This window comes from Podarcis tiliguerta, assembly GCF_965153285.1.
Source record: "Podarcis tiliguerta genome assembly, chromosome: 17".
Classification (NCBI taxonomy): domain Eukaryota; kingdom Metazoa; phylum Chordata; class Lepidosauria; order Squamata; family Lacertidae; genus Podarcis; species Podarcis tiliguerta.
The window spans coordinates 5,975,398-6,001,593 of NC_139550.1; the positions used below are offsets into that span (position 1 = coordinate 5,975,398).

At 45.4% G+C, this 26,196-nt stretch overlaps 2 protein-coding genes across 16 annotated transcripts; one reads left to right on the forward strand and one right to left on the reverse strand.

Annotated features, from left to right (window-relative positions):
• GRHPR (glyoxylate and hydroxypyruvate reductase) lies at window positions 1–16,217 on the forward strand. Its single transcript, XM_083420365.1, has 11 exons — window positions 1–27; window positions 3,675–3,743; window positions 6,055–6,320; window positions 8,143–8,267; window positions 9,381–9,453; window positions 9,812–9,928; window positions 11,539–11,627; window positions 12,678–12,782; window positions 13,956–14,091; window positions 15,164–15,294; window positions 15,995–16,217. Exons 1-11 carry the CDS (start codon window positions 16–18, stop codon window positions 16,114–16,116), a joined length of 1,245 nt encoding a protein of 414 aa, XP_083276491.1. The 5' UTR covers window positions 1–15; the 3' UTR covers window positions 16,117–16,217.
• On the reverse strand, window positions 13,200–26,167 carry ZBTB5 (zinc finger and BTB domain containing 5). 15 transcript variants are annotated; one of them, XM_083419921.1, is made up of 3 exons: window positions 26,038–26,167; window positions 19,036–20,816; window positions 13,200–17,638 (listed from the first exon to the last, which is right to left on the reverse strand). In XM_083419921.1, coding segments are annotated over exons 2-3 (1,779 nt in total). In that variant the 5' UTR covers window positions 20,813–20,816; window positions 26,038–26,167; the 3' UTR covers window positions 13,200–17,636. The 15 variants fall into 15 exon arrangements, with proteins under 15 accessions (XP_083276047.1, XP_083276046.1, XP_083276044.1 ...); XM_083419920.1 differs by lacking the exon at window positions 26,038–26,167 and adding an exon at window positions 25,487–25,802; XM_083419918.1 differs by lacking the exon at window positions 26,038–26,167 and adding an exon at window positions 24,490–25,468.
• Between the last annotated feature and the right edge of the window lie 29 nt (window positions 26,168–26,196).

Sequence of the window (26,196 nt, forward strand, 5' to 3'; positions counted from 1 at the left end):
TCATTGCTGCTGTAGATGAGCAATTGGGTAAGAGCAGAACTTGTGGTTATCCGGAAGTTTTTAATATCTGATGTTTTATTGTATTATTAATATTTGTTGGAGGCCGCCCAGAGTGGCTGGGGAAACCCAGCCAGATGGGGACAGTGTATAAATAATATATTATTATTATTATTATTATTATTATTATTATTATTATTATTCTGAATATTGAAAAATTCAGGACAGGTAAAAGAAAGCAACACATAGTTAATTATGTACGTCATTGTCACGGGATGCAGTGATGCCCAAAACCTTGTATGGCTTTTGTCAGGGAACTGCCATCGGAGCTGGAGGCGGAGAGGAGGCTCCAGAGGGATGCCGGAGAGGGTCCCAGTAAGGAGAGAGGCAGCCCATCCGCTAGGGAAGGAAATCAGCGTAACACCAGTGGAGAAGGAGGGCAGATGGGGGAATCGGAGAGGTGGCTCCAGGACTCTTCGCCGGAGACCAGCGGAGAGGGCATGAGTACTCCGCTGCCCACACCCTCTTTGCGCAGAAGACTTCCGTGCAGGCAGAGTAGGAGGAGACTGGGCGTCAAACAGCTTCTATGCTGGAAGAGGTTCAAGAAACGCCCACTGACTTATTCTGCCAGCGAGTGAGGCAGCCACAGAACTTGAGGCTGTCCAGACAGAAAGGGTTCAACCAGGCAACCTAGCCAGGAGTAACGGCAACTTACGCACGAGCAACCCCTAGAACCATTACAGCTTTAAAAGAGGATTAGACAAATTCATGAAGGATAAGACTATAAGGATAGATAGCAATGATGGCAATTCTCCGCCAGCATGTTTGGAGACAATATGCTTCTGAACACCAGTTTCTGGAAAACACAGGAGGGGAGAGTGCAGCTGTGCTCAGATTCTGCTCTCAGGCTTCCCAAAGGCATCTGGTTGGCCATTGCTTTTGTGTTTTTACCAGACTATTGTTTTCTGCGCTTTTCTGCAATTTGTATATACCCAACCAGAGCTGTAGCTGGAGGGGGCGGGGCTAGCTAGGAACGCCCTCCCATCAGATGTCAAGGAAATAAACAACTATCTGACTTTTAGAAGACATCTGAAGGCAGCCCTGTTTAGGGAAGTTTTTAATGTTTGACATTTTGTTGCTTTTTTATTATCATTATTAATATTCCTTTGGGAGCCGCCCAGAGTGGCTGAGGAAACCCAGCCAGGTGGGCAGGGTATAAATAAATTATTATTATTATTATTATTATTATTATTATTATTATTATTCCCTGGGTGAAGCTTCCAGAGGGGCACCATTGAGGCTCCCAGCCTGTGTGTGTGTGTGTGTGTGTACGCCAACACACATAGGGGACAGCCAAACTGGGTCTTTGACCCGGGTGAAATAAAGCCTACTTTGGCCTCTGAAAAAACTCTAATAAAGTCCCACATTCTAGCCCCCTGCTACACCGCGCTGACTCTATGACAGACCCGAAGCTCTATTTGCATCCCCCTTTCTGCAAACATTCCTCATGCAATTCATTCTTAGCGGGGCAAATATGCGTGACATTGGGATTTGCAAGTTGCCTGCCTGAGATTTCTGAGGAAACAGATATGCTACTATAAATTTGTTTCCAGCAAAAATCACTTAGCGGCGCAGCGAAACCACTGAGCAGCAATCTGCCACAGGGAGACTCTGACCAGTCATGGCTAGCCGAGCTATATTTGAATATTCTCCAGGGATGCTTCGCAACACACCGAGCGAAAATAACTTGCGAAAACTAGTTGCTGAATGTTTGTGCAGACCAAACCTTCGGCCACACCAATCTGAATACTTATTCCCTTTATGAAATATGTATGCATATGTGTTCATGCACCACACACACATGCGCACATGCCTCCAAGAGAGCTGCTCCATGCTCGCTCTTATTCAGAATCCATATGAATCTTAAATAGGGTTGCCGGCTTCGCTAACGTAGAAGACACCAAGTTAACATATCCAGGCAGCGCTGGAAGTAAATCCTGCCTGAAATCCTGCAGAGTAGGGCTGGGTGATGTATCACATCAAACCAGTTTGAAGTCTATATTGTGCCATCGGTTTTGTAATTTTTGACATGGCAATATATTGTGAATCATGGTGTGTGTGTGTGTGTGTGTGTGTGTGTGTGTGTGTGTGATGCAAAGATCACGATGCAGGGGAAACCGTTAAGCCAGCTGATGCCACAACTTAGTTACATCCTTATTTCAGACATTGTGATAGATTGGTATACCGTGATGTTTAGCTGGTGATAAATCACAAAGTTGAAAACCAGATACAGTGGTACCTCGGGTTAAGTACTTAATTCGTTCCGGAGGTCCGTTCTTAACCTGAAACTGTTCTTAACCTGAAGCACCACTTTAGCTAATGGGGCCTCCCGCTGCTGCTGGGCCGCCAGAGCTCGATTTCTGTTCTCATCTTGAAGCAAAGTTCTTAACCTGAAGCACTATTTCTGGGTTAGCGGACTCTGTAACCTGAAGCGTATGTAACCTGAGGCATATGTAACCCAAGATACCACTGTACAGTCATACCTTGGGTTACAGAAGCTTCAGGTTGCGTTTTTTCGGGTTGCGGACCTCCTAAACCCGGAAGTACCGGAATGGGTTACTTCTGGGTTTCGGCGGTTGCGCATGCGCAGAAGCGCTAAATCGCACTTTGCGCATGTGCAGAAGCACCGAATCGCAACCCGTGCTGCTGAGGGTTGCGGGTGCTGCGGATTTTGAACGTGCATCCCGCACGGATCACATTCGCAACCTGAGCATCCACTGTATCGCCTGTTCCTTCTGCAGAGCCATTGCCAGTCAGCATAGACCTGGAACAGGAATCCTGTGGCTTTCCAGGCATTGTTGAACTACAATTCCCATCATCCCTGACCATTGGCCATGTTGGCTGAGGATGATGGGTGCTGGAGTCCCAACAACATGGGAGAGTTCTGGGTTTCCCACCTTCTGCCCTATGAGGTATGGTATCGGACTAAATATTTGTCCATAGACTGAGCATACGTAATCATGCAGGAAATGACCTCTGTATCTCCCGTCTCCTATTGATGTAGGTCCTCCTCTTTTTTCGTCCACAAATTTTTTAGTGATCAAAAGCCTCCTGAAAGGGGGGAGGGGGAAACCACCTCAGTATTCATCTATGCTATTTTCTTTAATTGTATATGTCATTTGTTCTTCAAAGGCAAAAGTTTCGCATCTACATAATTCCTGGCACAGCCCTGGAAGGGCTCCGTTTCAATGTATTCCCTCTGCATATTTTTCACTCGATGGTGCTTTGTTTTGTTTTTTTATTCATCACTGAGGAAACGTCAGATTTACCCATGTTTAATAGCATTTATTAGTCACTTTCCGGCTTGCTCAGCATTCCTCCGCCAATTGGATCCTGTCTGTGGTTATTTGCATAAACAGCAGCAGCTTTGTTCTAATATGATTTATGTATCGCTTCTGAATCCTATCAATGCCCATTCCCCGTTTCTCATCACAGCTGTGTAGGCACCATATATATCCAACCAGGCAGGAAGAGAAACAGGAGAGAAAAGGTAAAAGGGGTGAGGATTTAGAAGCCACAATATCGCAGAGCTGATTTACTTCCCGTCACTTAGCATTTCCTTCAATGGAAGCAAAGTGTTTATTTACATTATAATCTTCCTTGTCATCTTATTTCAGTGTGCAGGTCACAGCATCCTTGCCCTTTTAGTAACATCAGCAGAAGGATATTGGCCTCTCTGTGTGCAGGTAAATGGGGGCATTCTGCTAGGGAAGGGGCAGAAATTTTATTTGGTTTGCATTTTAATGGGAAACACCACCTAATTTGCACTTCTCAAACCGGTTTGCAAATGGCAACACAGCTATTCTTAAAATCACACGATTGTAGATTGTGCTCTGCTACGATAATTTGCCATTGGGGTGGGCTAACAGGTAAGGGGGGGAGCAGCAGGGGAGGATTTGGGGCTCTCAAATTTCAGGAGCACCCTGTGTGGCGCTAAAATTCGGTGCCCCTTGCCCCCTAGATCATTGTCACTGTGCCCTCTGCAGCGCCAGAAGCCAGTGCTGCCAAACTAGTCATGCTACCCTAAAACAATCTCTGGGTCCAGCTACCTCTGGCTATAACCGGGCCCATGACTCCACTCAAAATTACTGTACATTTTTGTAAGTCTTGCAAAAATTTGTATATTAAAACAAGCGTGGGTTTATTGGGAGCAACGCACACTAAAACACCGATGACTCCTCATGTGTTCTTTTTAAAGTGTTCAGGGGAGAGTGTTCTAAATCTAAAATGTCCTTATGTTGCTTCCCTGTTTTAGTGCCTCAAAGCTTCAGCTAGTTTCTTACTAGAAGAAGGCACCTTGAAAGCAGCAGGAACTGTTTCCAGCTTTTCGTAGGCAGCGTGATCTCAATAAAAGATTACTGTATTTTTCGCTCTATAAGACGCACCAGACCACAAGACGCACCTAGTTTTTGGAGGAGGAAGACAAGAAAAAAAATATTCTGAATCTCAGAAGCCAGAACAGCAAGAGGGATCGCTGCACAGTGAAAGCAGCAATCCCTCTTGCTGTTCTGGCTTCTGGGATAGCTGCGCAGCCTGCATTCGCTCCATAAGACGCACACACATTTCCCCTTACTTTTTAGGAGGGAAAAAGTGAGTCTTACAGAGCAAAAAATACGGTACTTGCAAGGGAGATATTTCAGCTAGAAAGCATGGGTCAGATAATGCTGGCAACATCCCCACTCCCTCCTAAGGCTGCTGTTAAAGGCTCAGGAGCGAGTGAGGCTGTGTGTGTGTGTGTGTTTAAATCCTTTTATCATACAACCCAGTGTTCAGAGGAGGATGTTCCAGATCGACATGTTTTCCACTCTGTTCATGTTATCTTCACAACACCCCTGTGAGGTAGGTTAGGCTGAGAGACAGCGACTGCCCTAAGGTCACCCAGGGAACTTCATAGCTGAGTGGAGTTTTGAACCCCAGGCTCCAAGGTCCTAGTTGAAAATACTCTTACCGCTGCCTCTTTCCAGAAGGTTCTCCATCCAGATGGACAGAGAACCAGCTCCACCACCAACCTTTAGAAGGTATCTGAAGATAGTCCTGAATAGGGAAGATTTTAAAATGTTTAATGCTTTATTATGTTTTTATATGTTGGAGGCCACCCAGAGTAGATGGGACAACCCAGCCAATAAATAACCTTACAGGTATGAAGGAATTGGAAGTGCCATTCCCAATATGCCACTGTCAACCAGTGCCGGATTTACGTATAAGCTAACAAGCTATAGCTTAGGGCTCCACTCTCTTGGGGGCCCCCAAAAAATTTTTAGGGAAAAAACTGGATGTACATTTCCAAAATAGAAGATAAAAAACAAATAAAATTAAATACATAAAACAAAACCTACATATAGCAACAGTGTTTTGTGTTGCGTAGGCTCCTATGTTGTAAATTGTGTTTCTAAGGAACTTTTGTTATTGCCAAATGCCAATGTGTTTGCATTATTAAGTTTGTTGTGAAAAAAAATCATTTTTAGTTAGAGCTTAATAATTATTTCACTATTAATATATTTCTTAATTGTATTTCAGTTCAGCAATTACTTTGATGAAATACATATCTAGATACCTACTAGGTCCATAAATTACCATATATAGCATATATTCAACACAAAAAACAGTGACAATTTGTTGTTGACAAAGGACAGCTGGACATATAAAGGGCCCCATTACCTTCAGTAGTTTAGGACCTCATCAAACCTAAATCCGGCCCTGTTTTCTACCAGTGTTTTTCCCCCCTAAAAGAATGTTTAGGGCTACTCTCATTTTGACTCAAGAAAATCACCATTTCATAGTTCAGTCTGGGAAAAATACAGTAAATGAACCAAAGTACAAAGATCCACAAAATGTTTAGGGGTCTGCGTACCCCCAGAAAAAAGCGCGACAGCTAGGAAATAAACAGACAAAAGGACTTTGCCCTTTGGAAAAGAACCCCACCAATGTTATTTTGTTTAGCCTCAGCCCCATTCGCCCGCAAAATTCACACAGTGACAAGGATTTTTGTTTTAAAAGAGCACGCATCAACATCTGGGCGAGGCGAGCCGTCTGCGCGCTTCGGACGTGGCCACGGATGGGCACCAGGGGGCGCTGCCGAACAAGCCGCTCTCCGCCGGACGCCGCCCGGGCCAAGGGTTACGGGGCGGGGACGGAGCCGCTTCGCCCGGAGTCGCCTTTGCAACGCGGCGGATGAGAGCGGCGGCCGTGCAGAGACTCATGAAGGTCTTCGTGACGCGGAGGATCCCCCCGGAGGGGCTGGCGGCCTTGAGCCGGGCCGGAGAGTAAGTGGGCTGGCGGGGAGACGGGCTGGGGGTGCAAGGGAGAAACACCCCCCTTCTCTCCTTGGGAAGGTCGCCCGGCTGCTCCCCGGACTCTGCCTGCCCTGTTCACGCGCGTGTGAACCCCTCTCTTTCCTTCTCTTGCGTGTGCACCTTTGGGAAATCGTGTGTGTGTGTGTGTGTTTGAGGCTTTTTGCTTGCTGCTGTCTCTTTTTTGTATTGTTATGGACGACCTTTGTTACGTTGTGCCTATGTATCCCCCCCCCCCCATATTGTAAGCCGCCTCGAGCGTGGTTTGAGCTGTGGAAAGGCGGCCTGCAAAAATAAAATGGTGGGTGGGCGGCTTGCAAAGCAGGCCTGTCTGTAGCATTAGAGCAGGGATAAGAAACTTGCAGCCCTTCAGAGGTTGCATGCGTCCTAGCCAGCATGCCCAATGCATAGCTGTCAATTTACAGATTTGAAAATAAGGGACCAGAAGCCTCGAAAATAAGGGATCAGCAGCCAAAATAAGGGATTTTACTTAGCTTATACAAAAATCTAGCACTCATAGAGACATGCTGCTTTGGCTGCCCCCCCTGACTGTGTTTTGCAGGGGGTTGGACTAGATGATCCTGAGGGTCTACAGCTCCCACCCAAGAAGAGGGGCAGGCAAAACTGATGAACGACGTCGAGATGGCAAAGCTTACAGGCAGAATTAGAAACCAGGAAGAGAACCTCTATAATAAAGAATGGGGGAAGTTTATAATTTAGTTGAAAAGCTATTGTAAAGATTGGTAGGATTGACAGAAAACCTGTAGTAAAAATTTGAACTACGGATGGACAAATGATTTATAAAAATAGAGTTATGAAAGGGATGCATAGGGGGAAATCACTATATTAAGATGCTGCACTGGCTGGAGGGGATGCTAAGCAGCACATCGGGGCTGCATTTATCTTGGAGCGAGGAGTTCCACCGGCCCTTCCCTGCCCAAGAGAGAGGTGTTGTTTTATTTGGTTCAAAATGCAAACACCCATTTCCACAGCCTTGGCCTTTTTGAAATGTTAATGGGAGTGAGGGATAGTTTCCTATTGAATTATAGCAACCTTTCTCAGCATGAACAGTCGTGGGTGGCACTGTGGGTTAAACCACAGAGCCTAGGCCAATCAGAAGGTTGGCTGTTCGAATCCCTGTGACGGGGTGAGCTCCCGTTGCTCACTCCCAGCTCCTGCCAACCTAGCAGTTTGAAAGCACATCAAAGTGCAAGTAGATAAATAGGTACCGCTCTGGCAGGAAGGTAAACAGTGTTTCCATGTGCTGCTCTGGTTCTCCAGAAGCGGCTTAGTCATGCTGGCCACATGACCCAGAAGCTGTACGCCGGCTTCCTCGGCCAATAAAGCGAGATGAGCGCCGCAACCCCAGAGTCGGCCACGACTGGACCTAATGGTCAGGGGTCCCTTTACCTTTTTTCCTCAGCATGAGTGATATAATTTAGTATCTTCATTCGTCCCCTATTACAATACACAACACTCCTGCAATAGAGCAGCTTCCAGGTTAAGCAACCGGTGCCCAATCCTACTAAAGTTTGTCCTTGCCAATTAAAACTGAAGATCTAAAGTGACGAAAGCTGTCCAGCCTCTAGCGCAGCGGTTCTCAAGCTGTGGGTCCCCAGATGTTGTTGGACTACAACTCCCATCATCCCTGAGCTCTGGCCTTGCTAGCTAGGGGTGATGGGAGATGTAGTTCAACAACATCTGAGGACCCACAGGTTGAGAAAGGCTGCTCTATCTAGCGCCTCGTGACCTGCTCTGTGTGATTCTGCCTTTCTTGCTTCCTCTGATGCTGCAGCGTCCAGCAATGGGATTCAGATGAACCAATCCCACAGTCGGAGTTGCTGGCGGGGGTGGCTGGCAAGGATGGGCTCCTGTGCCTCTTGTCTGACCGGATTGACAAGGAAGTCCTGGATGCTGCAGGTGAGACCTCGGGTGGGAGCTCAACGGAATGGTGTCAGAGTGGGCTGTAGAAACAAAGTTAGTGGCTGCTCCCCAGATACTGGTATGAATGCAGACCAAAGCCTTGCATCTGTATAAAGTTGGTGCCTAATTCTTTTCAAGAGGTGGAACTGGAATAAATTCATGGGACTGGCATCAACCCCAGCCTCATTCTTTTTCTTATCTCCTTTTGGTGAAGGTTTGCATTGGATTATCTGGCCAAACAGTATGTATCTGGGGGGAAAGTTCCACGAGCCAAATGTGCTGTTAAATCCCATTTTTATCTGTGCAATAGATCAACAAAATACAGTGGTATCTTGGTTCTCAAAAGCCTTGGTACTCAAACAACTTGGAGCTCACAGCTTTTCAATGGCTCAAAAGCTAGGTTTCCATTGATAGCTGACATTCTTTTATTATTTTGTTTCTTTTCAAGCAGGACTTTGTGAAACCTCATCAAAAAATCACCTTCTTCATTTCTCTCTGTTTATTAGTAACCAGACAAAAGCCTTGACAAGTCCGTTGCTGCCAACTTCTTTAGCTTTTAATGCTTTCTGAAGCTGGTAGGAGCTTTGGTGTTTGAGGTGAGCACTTCACTGCTTTTCTCTGCCAACTAGTTGTTGGGAATCTCAGGTGAGATATCCACGCAGTGCAAGTTGCTCCCAGTACCAGTCACCACATGGAAGAATCTTAAGGTCCAAATAGTTTACTGTTGCAGAAGATAAGGCTCACTAAAACAGTTCTGAATGTAGATACAGACATATACAGATACATACAAGTACAAAATATTTCTATTGCTCCAAATGAACTCCAGCAATTCAAAATGTAACACTGGACAAGTAACACCAACAGACTGACGACTCGCAGACTAATTGCAAACTAACAGACTGATGGGCATTAATCATAGATATAGTTGTGGCACTGGGCCGCTACCATAGCAAATGGCTTGACTGACCATGCACCCATTATTAGCTCATCCTTGAGGTGATTTATGCACATTAAATGAAATTAACCCCTTCTCATGCCCGGTTACTTCAACACCAGTTGCCTTCCACTTAATGACCTTTGTTCTGAGCCCGTGGTCTTCATCTTTTTCAGGACCATCCCTGAAAGTAATCAGTACGTTGTCCGTGGGATATGACCATCTTGCCATTGAGGAAATAAAAAAGCGGTAAGACTCACATCTTTTTAAAGGTGATTCTTAGAGGCAAACTACATCTTATCCTGACAGGGAGAAAAGAAAAGAGAGTTGTTGTGGAAGGGCTAATAATCACTCCAGCCCTATATAACCCACCCTTGCTGTTCCCCAGAGGCTTCTCTGTTGAAAATCGCTTCTTCCCAGAGCACCTTTTCCCCAGGAAAATTAGCAGCTGGGGTTTAAATGCAGGCCATTGCCCAACTGGCCTATGGACCAAACAATTGATGTTCAGGCTACCCGTGTTTTAGAAATGATGAGTACCACAAAACTAGTCAGTAAGTGCCTTGTGGCTCAAAACACAGAAGATCTGACTGCTTCTTTCAAATTCTAGTGGGATCCGTGTGGGATACACGCCAGACATCCTGACAGATGCCACGGCTGAACTCACAGTAGCTTTGCTCCTAGCAACGTCCCGCAGGCTGCCAGAATCTGTGGAGGAAGTGAAGAAGTGAGTGTCCGAAGTGGTATTTATGGGACTTCCATGCCACACTGCATGGACTGCTTGGAGGGGGTGGTCGTGTCCTATTTTGTCTTTTAGCCTCATTCAGCATATTAAAAAAGGCAACTGTGGCTCACAGGAAAGTAGGAAGGTGCCTTAATCAAAGTCAGATGGTTAGTCTGTCTAGTTGAGTGTTGTGTTCTCCAGGGTTTTAGGTGGGCTTCTTGGGCACCCAACCTGGAAATGCCACTTACCTTTTGCATGCAAAGAAGATCCTCTACTTGCTTCACAGAAACTGTGGATGCACTTATACAACTACAGTGGTACCTCGGGTTACATACGCTTCAGGTTACATACACTTCAGGTTACAGACTCCGCTAACCCAGAAATTGTGCTTCAGGTTAAGAACTTTGCTTCAGGATGTGACCAGAAATCGTGCTCCGGTGGCACGACAGCAGCAGGAGGCCCCATTAGCTAAAGTGGTGCTTCAGGTTAAGAACAGTTTCAGAACGAATTAAGTAATTAACCTGAGGTACCACTGTATTGCTGGACTGTGCTAAGGAGGAGCTCCTTGTACACACACACAAATGATTTAAAAATCCATGCACATTGAAAACTAGTTGCCAGAAGGTGACAGAGTCCCCTGAACTTTGGGCTTCAAGCTATTTTGTCTTTGGCATCTGGTTTTATTTCCATTCAGCTATGCAAGCTGACACTTGCAGCAGAGTTCAGTTGCACTACAACTACAGTCTGAACCAGGTCCCCGAGGCTGAACTGTGAAGCGGAAAAACCCCAGTCCAAATCTTGCTTTTTGCCACGAACTCATCATAGCCACATGCAACATCCTGAACTCTCAGCTTCACCCTGCAATATGAGGAGTAATAATAGTGACCTACATTACAGGGTTGTTGTACGGATGAATGAGAGGGTGTGCGTGAAGTGTGGCTTTCCTTTTAAGCATTCTTAAAGAGTATATAATAATCCTAGTTACAGTTGAATAAATGCTTTAGTTATATTGTGGCGACAGGGTGGTGCAAATCTAGCATGGCAGTGTTCCCCAAACTTGGGTCTCCAGCTGTTTTCAGACTACAGTTCCCATCATCCCTGACCATTGGTCTTGCTAGCTAGGCACTATGGGAGTTGTAGTCCAAAAACAGCAGGAGACCCAAGTTTGGGAAACACTGGATCAAGGTATCTAAGTGTACGCTGCTGAACCTCTGATAGCTAGATGTGGGCTACTCAACTGGCAGAATTTAGCATCTATCCCTGGACATTATAAAACAGATGTTGGTTCCAGTGCCCATTTGATATTTGTCTGTTATTTTCCGGAGTCCACCCAACTGATACGGAGATAGAGAGTAGAGAATGGGATTAGGCCTGAAATCATTGTGGGCCTTGCAAGATAAAGGGTGGATCAAAGTTTTTAAAGCAGGATTTCTTCCTTTGTCTAAGGGAACAAGATAACAGTGTCTGTGGGTTGCCATTGTCTACAGCTGCTCATTTCTGGAATTTTAGCTAAGAGCCTGTTTAGCCAATGCAGCTTTTTCTTGCCATTACATTAATGCTTGTCTGCTAAGCTCTGGGGCTGTTCCCATTGTAATTTGGTGTCCTTTTCGCAGTGGTGGCTGGACCACATGGAAACCCCTCTGGATGTGTGGCTATGGACTTTCCAACAGCACCGTTGGGATTATAGGGCTAGGAAGAATAGGTAAGCTGAGTTCTACATTCATTTTCAGCCTGCCCTTCCACCATGGTGCTCACAGCTGGTTTGACCATCAAAACGTCTTTGCACGGTAGGTAGGTCGAGAGAGAAACAAGCATTACATGCGCGTCCAGGTCCAAACCTCAAGTCGCCCCCCTGAAGGAGGTATCTGCTTCATCTGTGTGGAGACATTTAACTGCACAATCTCTGCAGAACTGAGCATCTGAGATTAGGCTCAGGTTATCAGTCCTAAAGCTTGTACTGTTCACTTTATCGCAACGTGGACTTTCTACTATTGATTGTCTCTTTGAATAAATATCCATGACCCCAAAAGGAGCCGTGCAGTGTTTGATGTCTCTCTCACATACCCAACTTCTGAGATATATGGTGCCATAAGTGCCTTTAGCGCAGCATTGCTGTCTTTTCAACGTAGAGCTGCCCGTTGGCAAGATAATTCACAGGGAACAGCAAGAGCTTAAGCTCTGCTCATGGCTCATCTGCCAATGGACCAACTGGGGAACTGGAGAAACTGAGTTCAGAATAGTTGTGGCCTCTTACCTGGAAAGATTTCATTCAACACTCTGGGTAATAATGCAACCCTAGGTGTATTTACAGAGAAGGAAGTCCCATTGTGGTCAGTGTAGCTTACTCTGCAGCATGGCTGGGATTTTGTCAACCGCCCTTTGACCCTTGATTTTTGAACGTTTCGGAAGTCAAACGTTCGAAAACCGAAGTTTCACTGTACACAGTTTGTATAAAGTTATCTGCTGCCAAATGGTAAGATTTTAACCATGGATCAGGTATGCAGATGTGGTAAAATGATTGCATCTACCCCGATTTACCAAATTTTCTCATCTGCTTCTCTATCTGAGAATGCTCAAGTGCTAAGTTTTGATTTGGGCGTTCAGTGTTAAAGAAAGCCTCTGATTATGTGAATTTTGCATGTACCTTTGAAGTGCTAACCCCATTTTCAGAAGCCCCATTTCTCTGTCTTGAAGGATGAAACATCCTAGCCTAGTGAGTGATGTGATGTCCTTTGGTGCCTCCTGTTTCTAGGGCAGGCTGTAGCACATCGTCTGAAGCCGTTTGGAGTCAAGAGGTTTTTGTATGCAGGACATCAGCCCAAACCTGAAGCTGCTATGGAACTGAACGCTGAGTTTGGTGAGAGTTCTGTCTACGTATTAGTGGAATTTCTTTATGTGTGTTCAATACTACATGCCCCCCCTTGATGCGGAGTAGAAAACTGAAGTTGAAGTCCTATCAGTGGCTACTGGGCGCAACGGAGGCTATTCACTGCCTCCATAGGTCCAAGGCAGCATGCATCTGAATACTTGTTGCTTGAAACTGTAGCAGAGAAAGTGCCCTTATTCTCAGGTCCTGCTTGCAGGCTCCTCTCAGGCATCTGGGTGTCCACTGTGAGAACAGGACATTGGGACTAGATGGACCAGGGGCCTGATCCAGTATGGCTTTTTGTAAGTCACTTCAGTGAGGGGGGAAAAATATCTCTGAAATGAGAAGACTTGGTGTTACGTTGGTTGAAAACAGGATTCACTCAATTCCTGCAAATGAGAACGATTGTTTCAGCTTGACAAAATTTTAAGATTTATTTCTTCCTGTTCCCAGTGACCATAGTTAAAAGTGAGGAGCATACATCCCTTCGTGAATCAGGGCTATGCACCCCACCTCCTAAGTCATTTGGTCATGCAAGCATTGCCAAAGCAGGGACCCAGCCATTACCAGTTAACCTTAGTCTCGCTTAGAGAACAGCAATTCCCTTCCGGAGACATGCTGTTTACAATGAGACCTACTGACTGCTGCACCGGGATAGCACCGCAAGTCGAGAGTCAATATGGAACAAACATGGCAGCCACATGCACCTTGCGCATGTGTGTTTTGGAAGATCAGTCATCCATCCCTTCAGGCAAAGTACAGCACAAACTGGATGGTTGTTAGGTTTTTGTTCAGAGCAAATCAGAGCCCACAGTGCCACGTAGTTCAGTGAGTCAAACAGGATCCTTTTGAAAGAACAGAACACTTGGATATGCACACATCGCTGTACATCATCGTCCTCATGGTGGTGGGGAGAACAGTACACTCTGAAAACAGAAGTAGGGCAATTCCTCCCAGTTGACTTGGCTCATATGAATGCCGCAACAGGGTTCAAGGAGTGCCAAAAGCATAATTGTGCAGACTCAAGCATGCCTGAATCATCCCTGCTCTCCTGACTCTATTCAGAAGGACCCTTGCTGTTTTGGTCAATAGGAAAAGCTAGTGAAAGTAGGTAAAGCTCTTAAACAGACCACAGTGAGTTTCCTCTTTCTTTCTTTTCTCCAGTGCCCCTTGCCAAGCTAGCGGAAGAGTCGGACTTTGTCATTGTGACATGTTCTCTGACACCCGACACTCAGGGGATGTGCAATCGGGACTTCTTTTGCAAGATGAAGAAGACATCTGTGTTCATCAACACAAGCAGGTAAAACCAGATGTGGCCCAGAGAGGAGGCTGGGAATCGGGGGCACATCCCCCAAGACAATGCCAAGTCCCAGGGCTACTGCATAGCATGACTGAAGTAACATGACAGTATGGAGGAGCGTGAGCCTAGATTTGCAACATACCCTTGTCTATCACGAGTGTTTTAAAACGCACAAATCATTCCCCCACCCCGTTTTAATTAAGGGCCTCTACCGTGTCCAAATCTCTTCACTGTACGATAAATACATTGCAGTACAAGACGCCACATCTTCCCTTGCGGCTGTGCTTCCTTTATGAGACATTTGCCCTGGTTTTGTTAAGAAGCTGCACTGGTGGAAATAAGCTTTCCATATTCACAACACTTAACTAGCTGGATCTCTCTTGAGGTCTCTCACTATCCAGGCCTGCACCACTCAAAACTAATATTCTGCAGTCCTTCCCATAGACAGGATATTCATTGCTCCTGTGAGCACTGCATATTGCTCAGTCTATCTAATAACCGGGTACCTAGCTCCATAGCTATTGCATTTCTAAAGCAGCAAACACCTGCCAAGATAGGAAAGTTAGCATGTACAATATCAGCAGGTTGTATTCTGCACAGCGCGAAGGTCCCATCAGTTCAAGCATTTCTGTTTGCCTGACATAACAATCTCTCCCCCCCCCCCGTCAAGAAGCTTGGGTGCAGGGTGCAGTGGGAGGAGGGAAGTCTCATTGCACTAGCACGAATCACTGTGCTGTCTTCCCTTAGTGCAATGCGTTGAATAGTAAGTAAATGACCCCGGGAGTCATTTAATCCTTAGCACTGTTCCAAGTCACTGCTGCTTGCACCGATTGGGGGGAGCTGCCCCCCCATACGATTTCCTAGAGTACCAGAGTGATGGGGGATGCAGTCCAGCAAAGCAGCACCCTTGCCACTTCAGGCAAGGCATAAACAGTGCGGCAGTATTAAGCTGTCAAGAAAAGCCACAATCCGTATTTCCCCCGTGAGAGTCTTGTTGAATTATTGACTGCAACGTGCAATATAGGCTCAATAACACCTTCACACCCCACGTTTTCTCCCTTTGCTCTGTTAGGGGCACCGTTGTCAATCAAAAAGACCTTTACGAAGCTTTAGTCAATGGCCACATTGCAGCAGCGGGCTTGGATGTTACAACCCCAGAACCTCTGCCTACTGATAATCCGCTTCTTTCCCTCAAGAACTGTGGTAAGCTGACTTAATTTCATAGAATCGTAGAGTTGGAAGGGACCCAAAGGGTCATCTAGCCCAACCCCCTGCAATGCAGGAATCTCTGCTAAAGACTTAATGTGCACATGGCCATTTCTGCACAGTCTCCTCCTGGGGAATTAACGGCTGCCTTTCAGAAGCAGACAGATGCTGCTCAAGTCTCACTTGCACTGAGCCGTCAAGGCTCAATAGCAAGCAGAGGTTTTTCCTTGTGGAAATGTGTCAAAAGAACATCTTTGCAACCATAAGGGCTAGAAACTTGTGGGTCGTTCTTTTCTAAATTGGGAGTTGTTCGTAAAGGAAATCTATGCCTGCTACATCCTGTGGCATTTCTATACTCTCTCCCCCTAAGTATGTGCATGGGTAAAGCAAGAAATAAAATGCAGAGGACGTCCTCTGAATTTTGCACTCTTGCCCCTTTCCGCAAGGCAGGCATCTTTGGGCTGTAATTGGATTGGCATGCCCTGCAAAAGACAGATATCATCTGTAATCTAACAGAGGAGGGGCCCTGGAAACAGAATACAGAGGGAATGGGTTGGCTTGAGCAAGTGATTTCATGAATCAAGATATAGTATCTGATAAAACGATATATTCATGAACTAGTGATTACAAGTCGATAAAAATTATTCTGGCTTGTTTCCTAAATTGCTTCCTCCCCTCCCCCTGGTGTCTTGAGCAGTAATTTTGCCTCATATTGGAAGCGCCACCTACGCCACAAGGAATGCCATGTCCGTGTTGGCTGCCAACAATCTTCTGGCTGGACTGAAAGGAGAAAGCATGCCAAGCGAACTCAAGCTGTGAGAAGCAAGACTGGAAGAGTTTTGAAGGATTTTTTTTACTTTTTGCCCCAAATGGATATTAAATGGGACAAACTGTCTTTCAAATAAAGCATTAAAACAGTGGCAGACTTTTGTGTATTACAGCAAAAGGTTCCAGTTCACACCTATTTTTGTAAAGCAATACTCTATATCTTATACAAAGTAATTAAGATGCTGTGTACTGGTATGTTTTCTACAACTGTTCAATCAGAAGCAAACAGAAAGCAGCAGACTGAAAATAATGAGCTTCTCCCCCTGCCCCCTCCTATAGTGGCCTCTACTGCTGGAAGTTACTTTGTCATAGGCTTCAGTGGGAGAGCTGTTACCATGACCTGTTTTAAAAGGACTTCCAGGCTTCCCCAACTGTAGCCAATCCACAAATTACTGAGAACTGATGGTTTCTCATCCTGCCTTATTGATATTTGATTAAATGTCCAGCTGCCATGGCAGTTTTTACACTGTATTCAGCCCTCTGCCAACCCCAAGCAGCTTCTTTGGTCCCCGAGGCCTCAATGCAACTTGAGTTCCATCCAAATGACAACTTCCCCACTCTCAGAAGCAGAACTGGGTGTGTTCTGTTGCTGCCAAAAGGTTGGCAGTGAAAATCAATGCATTATTACAGTATAGATGCATCTGACAGTTTTGATCATGCAAAGGCCTAAAACAGGAGCAAGTTGTCAGACTTTCAGCTCTATCTTAGAGCATCTACATCTTAATTTTTTAAAATTAATTATGGGGATGCCGTAGAGCAGGCATGGCCAAACTCGGCCCTCCCAATGTTTTGGGACTACAATTCCCATCATCCCTGACCACTGGTCCTGTTAGCTAGGGATGATGGGAGTTGTAGTCCCAAAAACATCTGGAGGGCCGGGTTTGGGGATGCCTGCCGCAGAGAGAAAACTTATTTTATTTTTTAAATCACTGTAATTTACTTGAAATAGTCAGATTGCCTACAGTTGCTGACGATGGATTCCTTGTGGGGAAGCACACTTTTACAAAGTTGTCTTTAAACTGCCATATACAGTAATTCTTGTCGTTAGGTCTAAATCGGGTGGTACCCTCCCACACATTTTATCTCTCTCTCTCCCATCCACCCCTCAAACCATAATTCCACGGTCGAAGTCAATCAAGTCGCTTGCATTGTGCTGCTTCAAGCCCACTATCTGCTTCTGCCTCCTGCTAGTACCCACACCAATTTCTGTGGCTCCCCTCTTTCTCCCCCCCCCCCCCCCGGAAAAAGCCTGCCCTCTGTGTAATAGCCTCTGCCACGTGCAGTTCCAAAGCATTCCCCCCAAATGGATGTGTTGTATCTGTTTTCAACAGCCTGAACTTAAAAGGAGGGTGTGAGTGCTCTCCTACTTGTTGAGGCTCTGGTAGCCTTAGGGCTAGGGAAGGCTGAAACCAAACTCAGAAGCTCTGCCCCCTACAAAGATGTGCAGAGAGTCATGGATGGTTTTCAGTGGTAAGACAATGGCACTCTGCACTTGGTGTAATGGCACGCGTTCCTAAAAAAAAAAAAAAAAAAAGTACCGTATGAGTCCTATTGTGAGGAAAAAAGCAAGATTAAAAACTCTAGCCCTACCACATCAAAATGTTACTAGCCACCACTGACTTTTAATATTAAAATGTACATTAAAGAAGAAAAAAAGTATTTGAAAATGTTACCATAAACTCAGACAAGCTTGACCAGCAGCACCTGAAAAGGCAACTTTCACTGTCAAAGGACTTACAAGAATGCCTTTCGAAATAACAACAGTAGACGGATCAATTGCGACGTAATGTTGAGTTTAACACATGAAATACAAATTGATTAGAAACACTACCAAGCATGACACAAACACACTTTACTTTTCAGTACAAGATCTTACAAAAAGAGAAACTATGAAACACCTAGATTTTGCTGTATTCAAAAGTATATACACACATACATATATCTGACAGTCTAAAAGTTACTTGCATTGGACTCAAGGTAAGCACCTTCATTACACAGTGTATGTTACTGCAAAACAACCAAAATTACATTCAGAACCCCTAAAACTATGTTATTCTATAACACACTCCAAAAGCACTTTGAGGTGCAAAGGTCATTTCTCTTCAAGATATGCAGTCTCACAATAAAGAGCTCTTAGTAACGTTGTTCACACACTCCATGTAGCAACCTATTTTACAGATAAATGCTTTCACATCATTTTTTAAAAAAACCATTACAAAGGTTCCACTTCAGCTTTTTGAAACATGCTAGTTAGTTATGTGCTAGCTACACTTTCATTCTTCCAACCCTTCTCCTACTCTTAGAACTAACGACACTAAGGATTGTATCCATATATAATACATGCAGTCCAATCCCAAGCATGTTTATTTGGGAGCAAATCCCAGAGTTTTCAATGGGGCTTACTCCCAAATGTCTGTTAAGACTGCATTCTCAGAACTACATTTGTGTCAGAGCTGGAGAATTTCAAAGCGCTTTTTAGAAGTTGTTCAGGCCTCACAAAACCCCTGTGAGGTAGGTATGGTACAAGTATTAAAAAGAAGCCTTTTTTTTTTTTTTTTTTTTTGCATGTGTGTGGCACAATCACACTGCAAATGTTCGCCTCTTGTGTTCCATGGATTATTAAAAATCTGTATTGGCATCATGGAACTGAGGAAGAGAGTTAAAGCAAAGTGCTGGGTAGATTGCTGCTTTGCCAGCGTAGGCAAGTAGTTTTGGAATGTTTATACAAATGGCTTGACTGACTAAACCTCTTGCCACACTTTAAACAGGCATAGGGCTTCTCGCCTGTATGCACACGGATGTGCTTCTTGCAGTCTGTTAAAGTTAGAAAAGTCTTGCAGCAGATTTTGCAGGCATACTTGCGGGCACCTTCTACTACCAAGACGTTATGTTCAGATAAGGCTTTCTTACATTTTGAAAGAACATCAGCAGACGCTCTGGTCAGCTGCGGTGGGCCAGGTTGGGAAGAATGCCCGTTTTCAAAAGAGGAAGTGGCTCCGTTCATCATCAGCTGAGAATTCGAAGCATTGTCCGGAATCTGAGCGCTCCGAACAGAGGTCACTACAGGCATTTTGGGAGCTATGCGGCGATACCCAGGAAACGTGGTGGCACCGCCTCTGGAGTTCATGACTGCCCTTGATAAAGAATGCAACCCCAAGCCAGATCTGGGGAAGTCCATTCCAAACTGCTCTGCTGCCCGGTAGCCGGAAGTCTGTACACAAGGAAGACCCATTACATCCTGCATAGGCCTGACAAAATGGGAGTCTGCACTCTCGTTGAACGGATTCTCTACATGAGAGACAGTGGCAGAGGAATGACCATTAGCAGGCCCAGATTCTTGGCTAATTAAATAAGATGCATCACTATCCATTCTACAGTCACTGGTTGTATTTGGAATGTTGTCCTCATTATTTGGGCCAGCACCAAAACTGCTGGCTCTGCTCTTATTCAGAAAATTTGAAATACTGAAGGTAGATTTGTGTTCCAGGTTATTTGCTACTTCCATGATATGGATATCTCCCACCCTATCGGTACTAGACTGTGGGTCAGAGAAGCTGCGGTCGCTACTCTCGGGGCTCAGTTCTATCTTTTCAGCACTTGGTCCTCCGCCTTCCACTTCAACAGACTCGCTTCCCTCTGCTTGGGAAGTCACATCACTCACTTCATCCTGGGGCTCTGGAGAACTCAAAGGCTCAGATTTCACCACTACCCTCATGTGTTCTTTTTCATTTAGTCCAACCTCGGGATTCTCACACTGAAAGTTATTTTTTTGGGAAGCTGTTTCCTGATCAAAGCTAGTTTCCACTTGAGTTGCCTGTGAGGCCATAGACATTTGAGAAATATTTCCCCCACTGTTGTCCGACTGGCTTGGCACTTGTGCATCTTCTTGGGCACCAAAAGACTGGTCAAACATAATAGTATTATCTTCCTGGTTGTCAGTTACACCATCGGGTTTAGAATTGTCTACAATTTTCAGCGAGTCTGGGGAAAAAAATTCATCTCGTGAATGAACCACAGTCTGTGCACTCTCTGGAGTAACATCTGACATGATAGAATCATCTATGGGAGCCCTAATGCGTTGTCTCGCTCTTTCTTCAGAAGTCTGCTTACGTTTATGGAGGCGTCTGATCGGAAAAGCACTCCGTTGCTCTATGTTACTTCTGATTGATGAGCTCATAGAATTTGCCTGTTCTTCTGTGCTTTGGGTAGAAGTTAATGCAGAGCTCACTATGCTCAATCCCAGCTGCTGAAGCATGAAAGACCGTTGCATGCGTGCATTCTGCTCCTGCACTCTATCGTTTGGTGGAGACATTGGTAGTGTCCTTGTAGTAAGGTAGTGTTTGCAGGCTTTAACCACAGAGTTCAAATGGAGGTGAGAAGCTGCTAGCAACACATCCATGACATTGCTCTCTCCAAGCATGAGTGTGGAAGTGTACATCATATCAATGAGAGCAGCAAAAGCTTCAGCTGTCACTACTTCACTGTCCAACTGGATCATGTTCATGGTCTGATCTCCTTCTGCTACGGTGAAAAGAGCACGGAAGTGCGTGCTGCATGCTGCCAAGACTGAGCGATGCGCTTTGAAGTGCCGGTTCCCCACCACAATGACACAGTCACACAGCTGACCATGAAGCCGCTGATAGTTCAACTGCTGAAAGATTTGCTCGAAGTGCCCTGGAAAATCCATGATCCTACAAAGAGAGAGAATATGATGTAAAAACAAGGACCAAACGTCTGGTTTTTAGCACACAAATGGGGCACAAAATATACTCTATTGGCCCAAATATAAGCCTGGCCCAAATATAAGCTGGCGGCCTTTCCCCTTCCTCATTCTCTCCCTTCCCAGCCTTGGGGGAGAGGACAGGGGACTACGCACAGGGCGGGTGCCACTTTGCTGCACTCCTGGCTGCATTCTGTAAGGTCGCAAATATAAGCTGCACTTTAACTTTTCACGGTCAGAATTTGGGGGTAAAGGGTGGCTTATATTCAGGCCAATACAGTAGACATTTGATAATTGAAGCTCCTGTACTAGGCTTGTTTTTAAAACTTATCACCACCATATTGAAATACACATGATTTCCTTAGTTTGTAGGAATGTGAATGCAACAGCTTCAAGCCTTAGACACACAATGGGATTCTGCTTGGAAATGAAAACCAAAGTTTAGACTGCAATACAAAAGAGCTGGGCAAGTCCAGGAGATCAGTTTAGGAGCATGTGGCTTGTTTAATGTTAGACTGCAGAGACTGTGCTGGAGAGAAGTATAAGATACCTATACAAAATACTCAGATGCAATTAGTCAAAAGAAATTACAGGGGGATACCAAGAAGGGGAGGAATGTTAACAGCTGAGCAAGCAGACAGATGAAACATCCACAAAAGAAATGTTTGAATTCCCAGCACTCAATAGCTGCATAGATAACAAGGCCATAGGACAACTAGCAGCTTGAGTTGCATGGGCTGCAACAGGTTACCTTATCCAGCACTCAGCAGAGCCAACATAAGCCTGTCTTATGTCATGGTTTGCTGTACAATCTGGCCCTGCTTTGTCACTGCTCATTAATAATCATTTCTTCAACTCTGAAGAAATTCTGGGATTAGCCAAGAGAGAGAGAGTAATTGAGTGCAGTTTTGCAGTTTGCCAGTGGCAAGTAGAACTGGCTGCCCAGGAAACACAGCACACAACAGGTTTGACTCTCTACTGCCCTTGTGGGCTTCTACTCCACAAAACGTGCCAGAACCTGGTCAGTTCCTGTGGTCAGATGCCCCTTGTGCATGTCAGAGAACATTGAAGACCAATGACTAAGGCCACTTGGGTAGTTGGGAACCCCCAGGGAGGGGAACCAAGGCCATGAAGATGGAAGACCACTTTCCAGCTGTTTCTAGAAAGAGGCTCTTACCCTGATAAGAAAGGTAACAGGTTTAGTTATGGCATCTGAAGTATGTGACCCGTTCAAGATCTGCTTATACTCTATGCTTGTTGCTTATACTTTGTTGAGTCAGTTTATCAAATAATTTCTTTTCGTTTGAAAATATTTTGAATTATTTTTTAAAATAAACAATTCATATGCATAGCTGAAAACTGAAATTTTAAAGGGGTTTTGCCTGCCGCCTTCCCCTTTGAAAAAGTTTCCCCCTCCATCTACTTGGTTCCAAAATATGCCAGTTCTTAGCTTTAAAGGCTTTAGTGCTCAGCAAATTGCCATCAAGTCAGAGAACAACAACTGAATTCTCTTTCGATTGCCTTTTTTGAAACTGCCAGTTTGAAGTCTTTTTTTCAACTGGTAAAAATATTTTTGGTAAAATGGCCAATTTCCTTTATGCCAATCATTAAGTTTCATTTTTGTTCTTATTCAGAAAATATTCACTAGGCCTTATTCATGAGTAACTAATACTGTATTTACCACTTTTATCATTCAGTTAAATACATATGCACTAACGGAATCAAACAAATAAGTCTACTGATAACTATATATCTAATATAAAAAGCAGATACGTTGTTTCATAAGATTTCAAAATCCAAATTGGGCAATATTTTTACTAGGCTGAACAAAATGTCAAAAGAAATCAAAACTGAATAAACCAATTATTTCCTCAGTTCAAAGTGGTAAGAATAATTAAAGAAATACTGTGACAAACTGAGGGATGCTCCTCCATTGGGTACTAGGAACTCAGTAACCATAATGTGGAATGACAAGTGGCTGCTTCCATGTTTCTGCAAGAAGGTCCATCTAATCCCATTTCCAATAGTGGCCAAGTCTCCAAGAACAACCTCTGGATAATGCAACAGCTGTGCCAGCTGCAAGTATGATAAGATTTAATGCAGAATTGAAGACCCATTGTGTTTCCTTTTTGACAAATTAATTCTCTCTTTAGGAATTGAAAGCTAATGCTCATAATAGTTAAAGGGACTGACTCATTCATGGATGTTATTCCATGACACAATGAAGTATTCTTACAAAGTATCCATTTGCTATCTTAAGATACTGTTAACATTATACAGGTAACTTGCTAGAACTATGGTAGCCATTCCTGTTGTGTAAAAATTTGGTGCCTAATTAAGGTGGAGTGGACAGTTTGGTACAAAATTACTTATTTTTGATGAAAAGGGGTGGATGTGGCCTCTGGACATCTGTTGGGTAGGGAATTTGGCCCTTTAATCTGTTTTGAATTCAACTCTCCTGCTTTAGGGAAAAACAGTAAGAGAACTAGTCTTGCTTAATCATGTCCAGCTCTCAAAGGGGAATGCATTGTGACTCTTACTAAGATTAAGAGTGCTCCAAGCATTTCAATTTATAATTCAGAGTGCTAAAAAACTAAGGAATTGTGAGCTAGTGACTCTTACTTGGCTATGTGCAACTGTCATCTCCTGTAATTCGCTTTCCCCCAACCTGATGCCCTCCAGATATTTTGTACTGCAACCCCATTAGCTAACCATCTGCTGTGCTAGCGGAGGCTACTATGAGTTGTAATGCAAAACATATGGAGGGAACCTGGTTATATAAGTTCCAGAGATCAATTGTGCTCTTAGCGTGTAAAACATGCTTATTTAAACTTAGTAAAAGTCACCCTAAAAAAGAACACCATAATGTTACAACAGCAAAACACAATCACATTTTACAGTTTGTTGTGGCTTCCGGCATCTAACTTAAGGCTACATTTTCTAAGCTGATAAAAAAGCTTAGAAAATAGTTTTTCCCTGCTCATTGTTTTGAGAGATAAACTACAGCTAAAGACACCATGAACTGCACCATGGCTAAAACATGAATATTTGTTTTCTATACTTTCTAGCCTTTGAGGTCATTCCTCGTGTTCCTATTTAATGATAAGTACAAGTCATTAAAATTTAGAATTTTCTTTGTAGGATATTTGTGCAGTTTTCTCAGAGTGTCCACACTATTACCAAGTTCTGCTCCAAAGGTTTATTATGTTCTCTTCCTTTTTATTTCCTGCAAAGAAATAATTAGTAGTAGCTTGGGAAGAGCCATGGCTCAATGGTAGAATATATGTTTTATATAAAGAAGGTTCTAGGTTCGATCCCTAGCACATCTAGGTAGTGTCTGAAATACTCAGGAGTCGCTGCCAATCCGTATATACAATCTTGAGCTAGATAAACCAATGGTCCAATTTAGGATAAGGCAGCTTCCTTTTCAAGTGACTTTTTATGTTGCAAATTGCAACTGACAGTCAGTGATAAGAACTTAATTGCATAAAGAATTTCCAAGTAGTAGTATGTTTATGGACAACATGTCCGAGAAAAGAGGCAACACAGCAGAAATTATTCTGAAATAGTTTCATTCCTTGATGAAAGGAGACCTTTACATCCAAAATACCCCCATGACAAAACTATTGAAGATTTATAGTTACCAACTGGTTCTTGGGTACCTCAGCATAGGTCCACACCTGACAATCCCTGAAGTCTCATCTGGTGTCTTTCCACAATTGAAATAGATGTGTGGACAGTTCTAGAACAGAATGCAACTATGCCTGTGTTCTTGGATAATGGCAGTAGAACAGAGGGCTCTTTTCAAAGGCAGCAGCACCAATACTTATTTACTCCATGCAAAGGAATCTGGGACGGCTCCTGTATCTTTTACTCAGCAGGGCAAACGAAAGTTAAGAGTAAAGTGCCGCTCTTTCCAAAACACAGAACACACTCCAAGCTGATGTCAGCATTGGGTCCTGAGGCTTGTTTTCACAAGGACCATGCTGGCCTATTTATAGCCCCGCCATGCCCTTATGAACTGCAAGAGAAAGACGACGTTACAAGGCACCCGAGCCCACTTGAAATTACGCCTGCCAACTCCCCTGCCCCCAATTCAAGCTTTTTCTGCGAAGGGGGGGGGCGGGGAGACGTGTTCAAAGACGACTGTGTCCTGAACAGCCTTTATCAAAGGTGTCATGGGTTTTGAAGACACTTGAACTCCGAACGAAAGGGAGAAATGTGCTAAGAGGAAGGCCCGATTGGCAAACCCTCACAGTGATCAACCCCCACCTGGAAACCTATGGAAGGACGTGTGGATCCAGAATTGCCCTCCACAGTCCCTTACAGACTCACTGTTAAAACCATGTTCAATCTGACTTGGCTACAAGGGATCGCCGAAGAAGACACTTGATTTCATGCATCCTGCCTTTCTAAATTAGCGAGGCATGATTTTTTTTTAGAAAAACCCAAACACTAAACGTTTCACAGCCCCCTCCCTCCAAAGGGCAGAAGAGCGACACAATGGAGGCTCTCAAGTGCAGCCCCCTCTCACCCCCCCCCCCGTGAGTTAGGCCTATGCAAAGCGGGTCGATGACAGAGAACGGGGGTCAGCCCCCCCCCGTCTAGGGCAGGAGGCGCCCCTCCCCACAGGCCACTCACCAGTCCATGCCCCGCCCTCGCCGGGAGGGAGCCCAGGGAGGAGGGGGGAGGGGAGGAAGGGGGCGTGGCGGCAGGAACCTCGCGCTCCCTCTCCGTTGACAGCCCGGCCAACGTCTGTCACGGAATCACGCCGCCCCTCGGACCACCACGGAGCATGCGCACCTGCGCCGAAAGAGCCCGCCCCGCCCCCCTCTGAAACAGGCCGCGCTGAGGGGATGGAAAGCAGCCGTCTCGGGCGCTCCCGGCCAACCGCCCTCAACGGGCTTCCTCAAGCGCGCGTGCTCGCGAAGGAACACCAACCCACCCCTCCCCCACCACACACCTCCCGCGACCCCGCGGCCACCCAACCGCAGCACGCCTCGCCTCGCCCCACCCCCGCCGCGCGCCCCGCAGCCAATGGCGAGGCTGCGCGCCCGCCGCCGCCTGCCACGCCCCTCCCTCGCGCGCTCCCCCCGCCGACCCTCGCATGTCATGGCCCAATCACGGCGCAGCACGCGGGAGCGCGCGCGCCCCAACCGCCGTTTCCCTCCTGCTCTCGCGGCCTCCCTCACCTGGGCGGGGGGAGGGGAGGGCGGCGTCGACGGTGACGGTCCCCTCCCGTCCCGAGCCCCCGTATCTCCGGGAGGGAGGGGCGCCCGTTGTTCTCGGCTCTGGCGCTGCCCGCTTGTCCTTCCTTCCGCTCCTCAGAGGCGGGAGAGGGGCGGGCTCAG

Coding starts and splice junctions, on each gene's coding strand:
- ZBTB5 (XM_083419922.1), bottom strand. CDS start 22,804: ATGGTTACTGAGTTCCTAGTACCCAATGGAGGAGCATCCCTCAGTTTG. Junction 20,817..22,751: donor GCATCCCTCAGTTTGTCACA/GTATTTCTTTAA, acceptor CTCTCTTTGTAG/GATCATGGATTTTCCAGGGC.
- GRHPR (XM_083420365.1), top strand. Junction 6,321..8,142: donor GCCTTGAGCCGGGCCGGAGA/GTAAGTGGGCTG, acceptor CTGATGCTGCAG/CGTCCAGCAATGGGATTCAG. Junction 15,295..15,994: donor TCTTTCCCTCAAGAACTGTG/GTAAGCTGACTT, acceptor TGTCTTGAGCAG/TAATTTTGCCTCATATTGGA.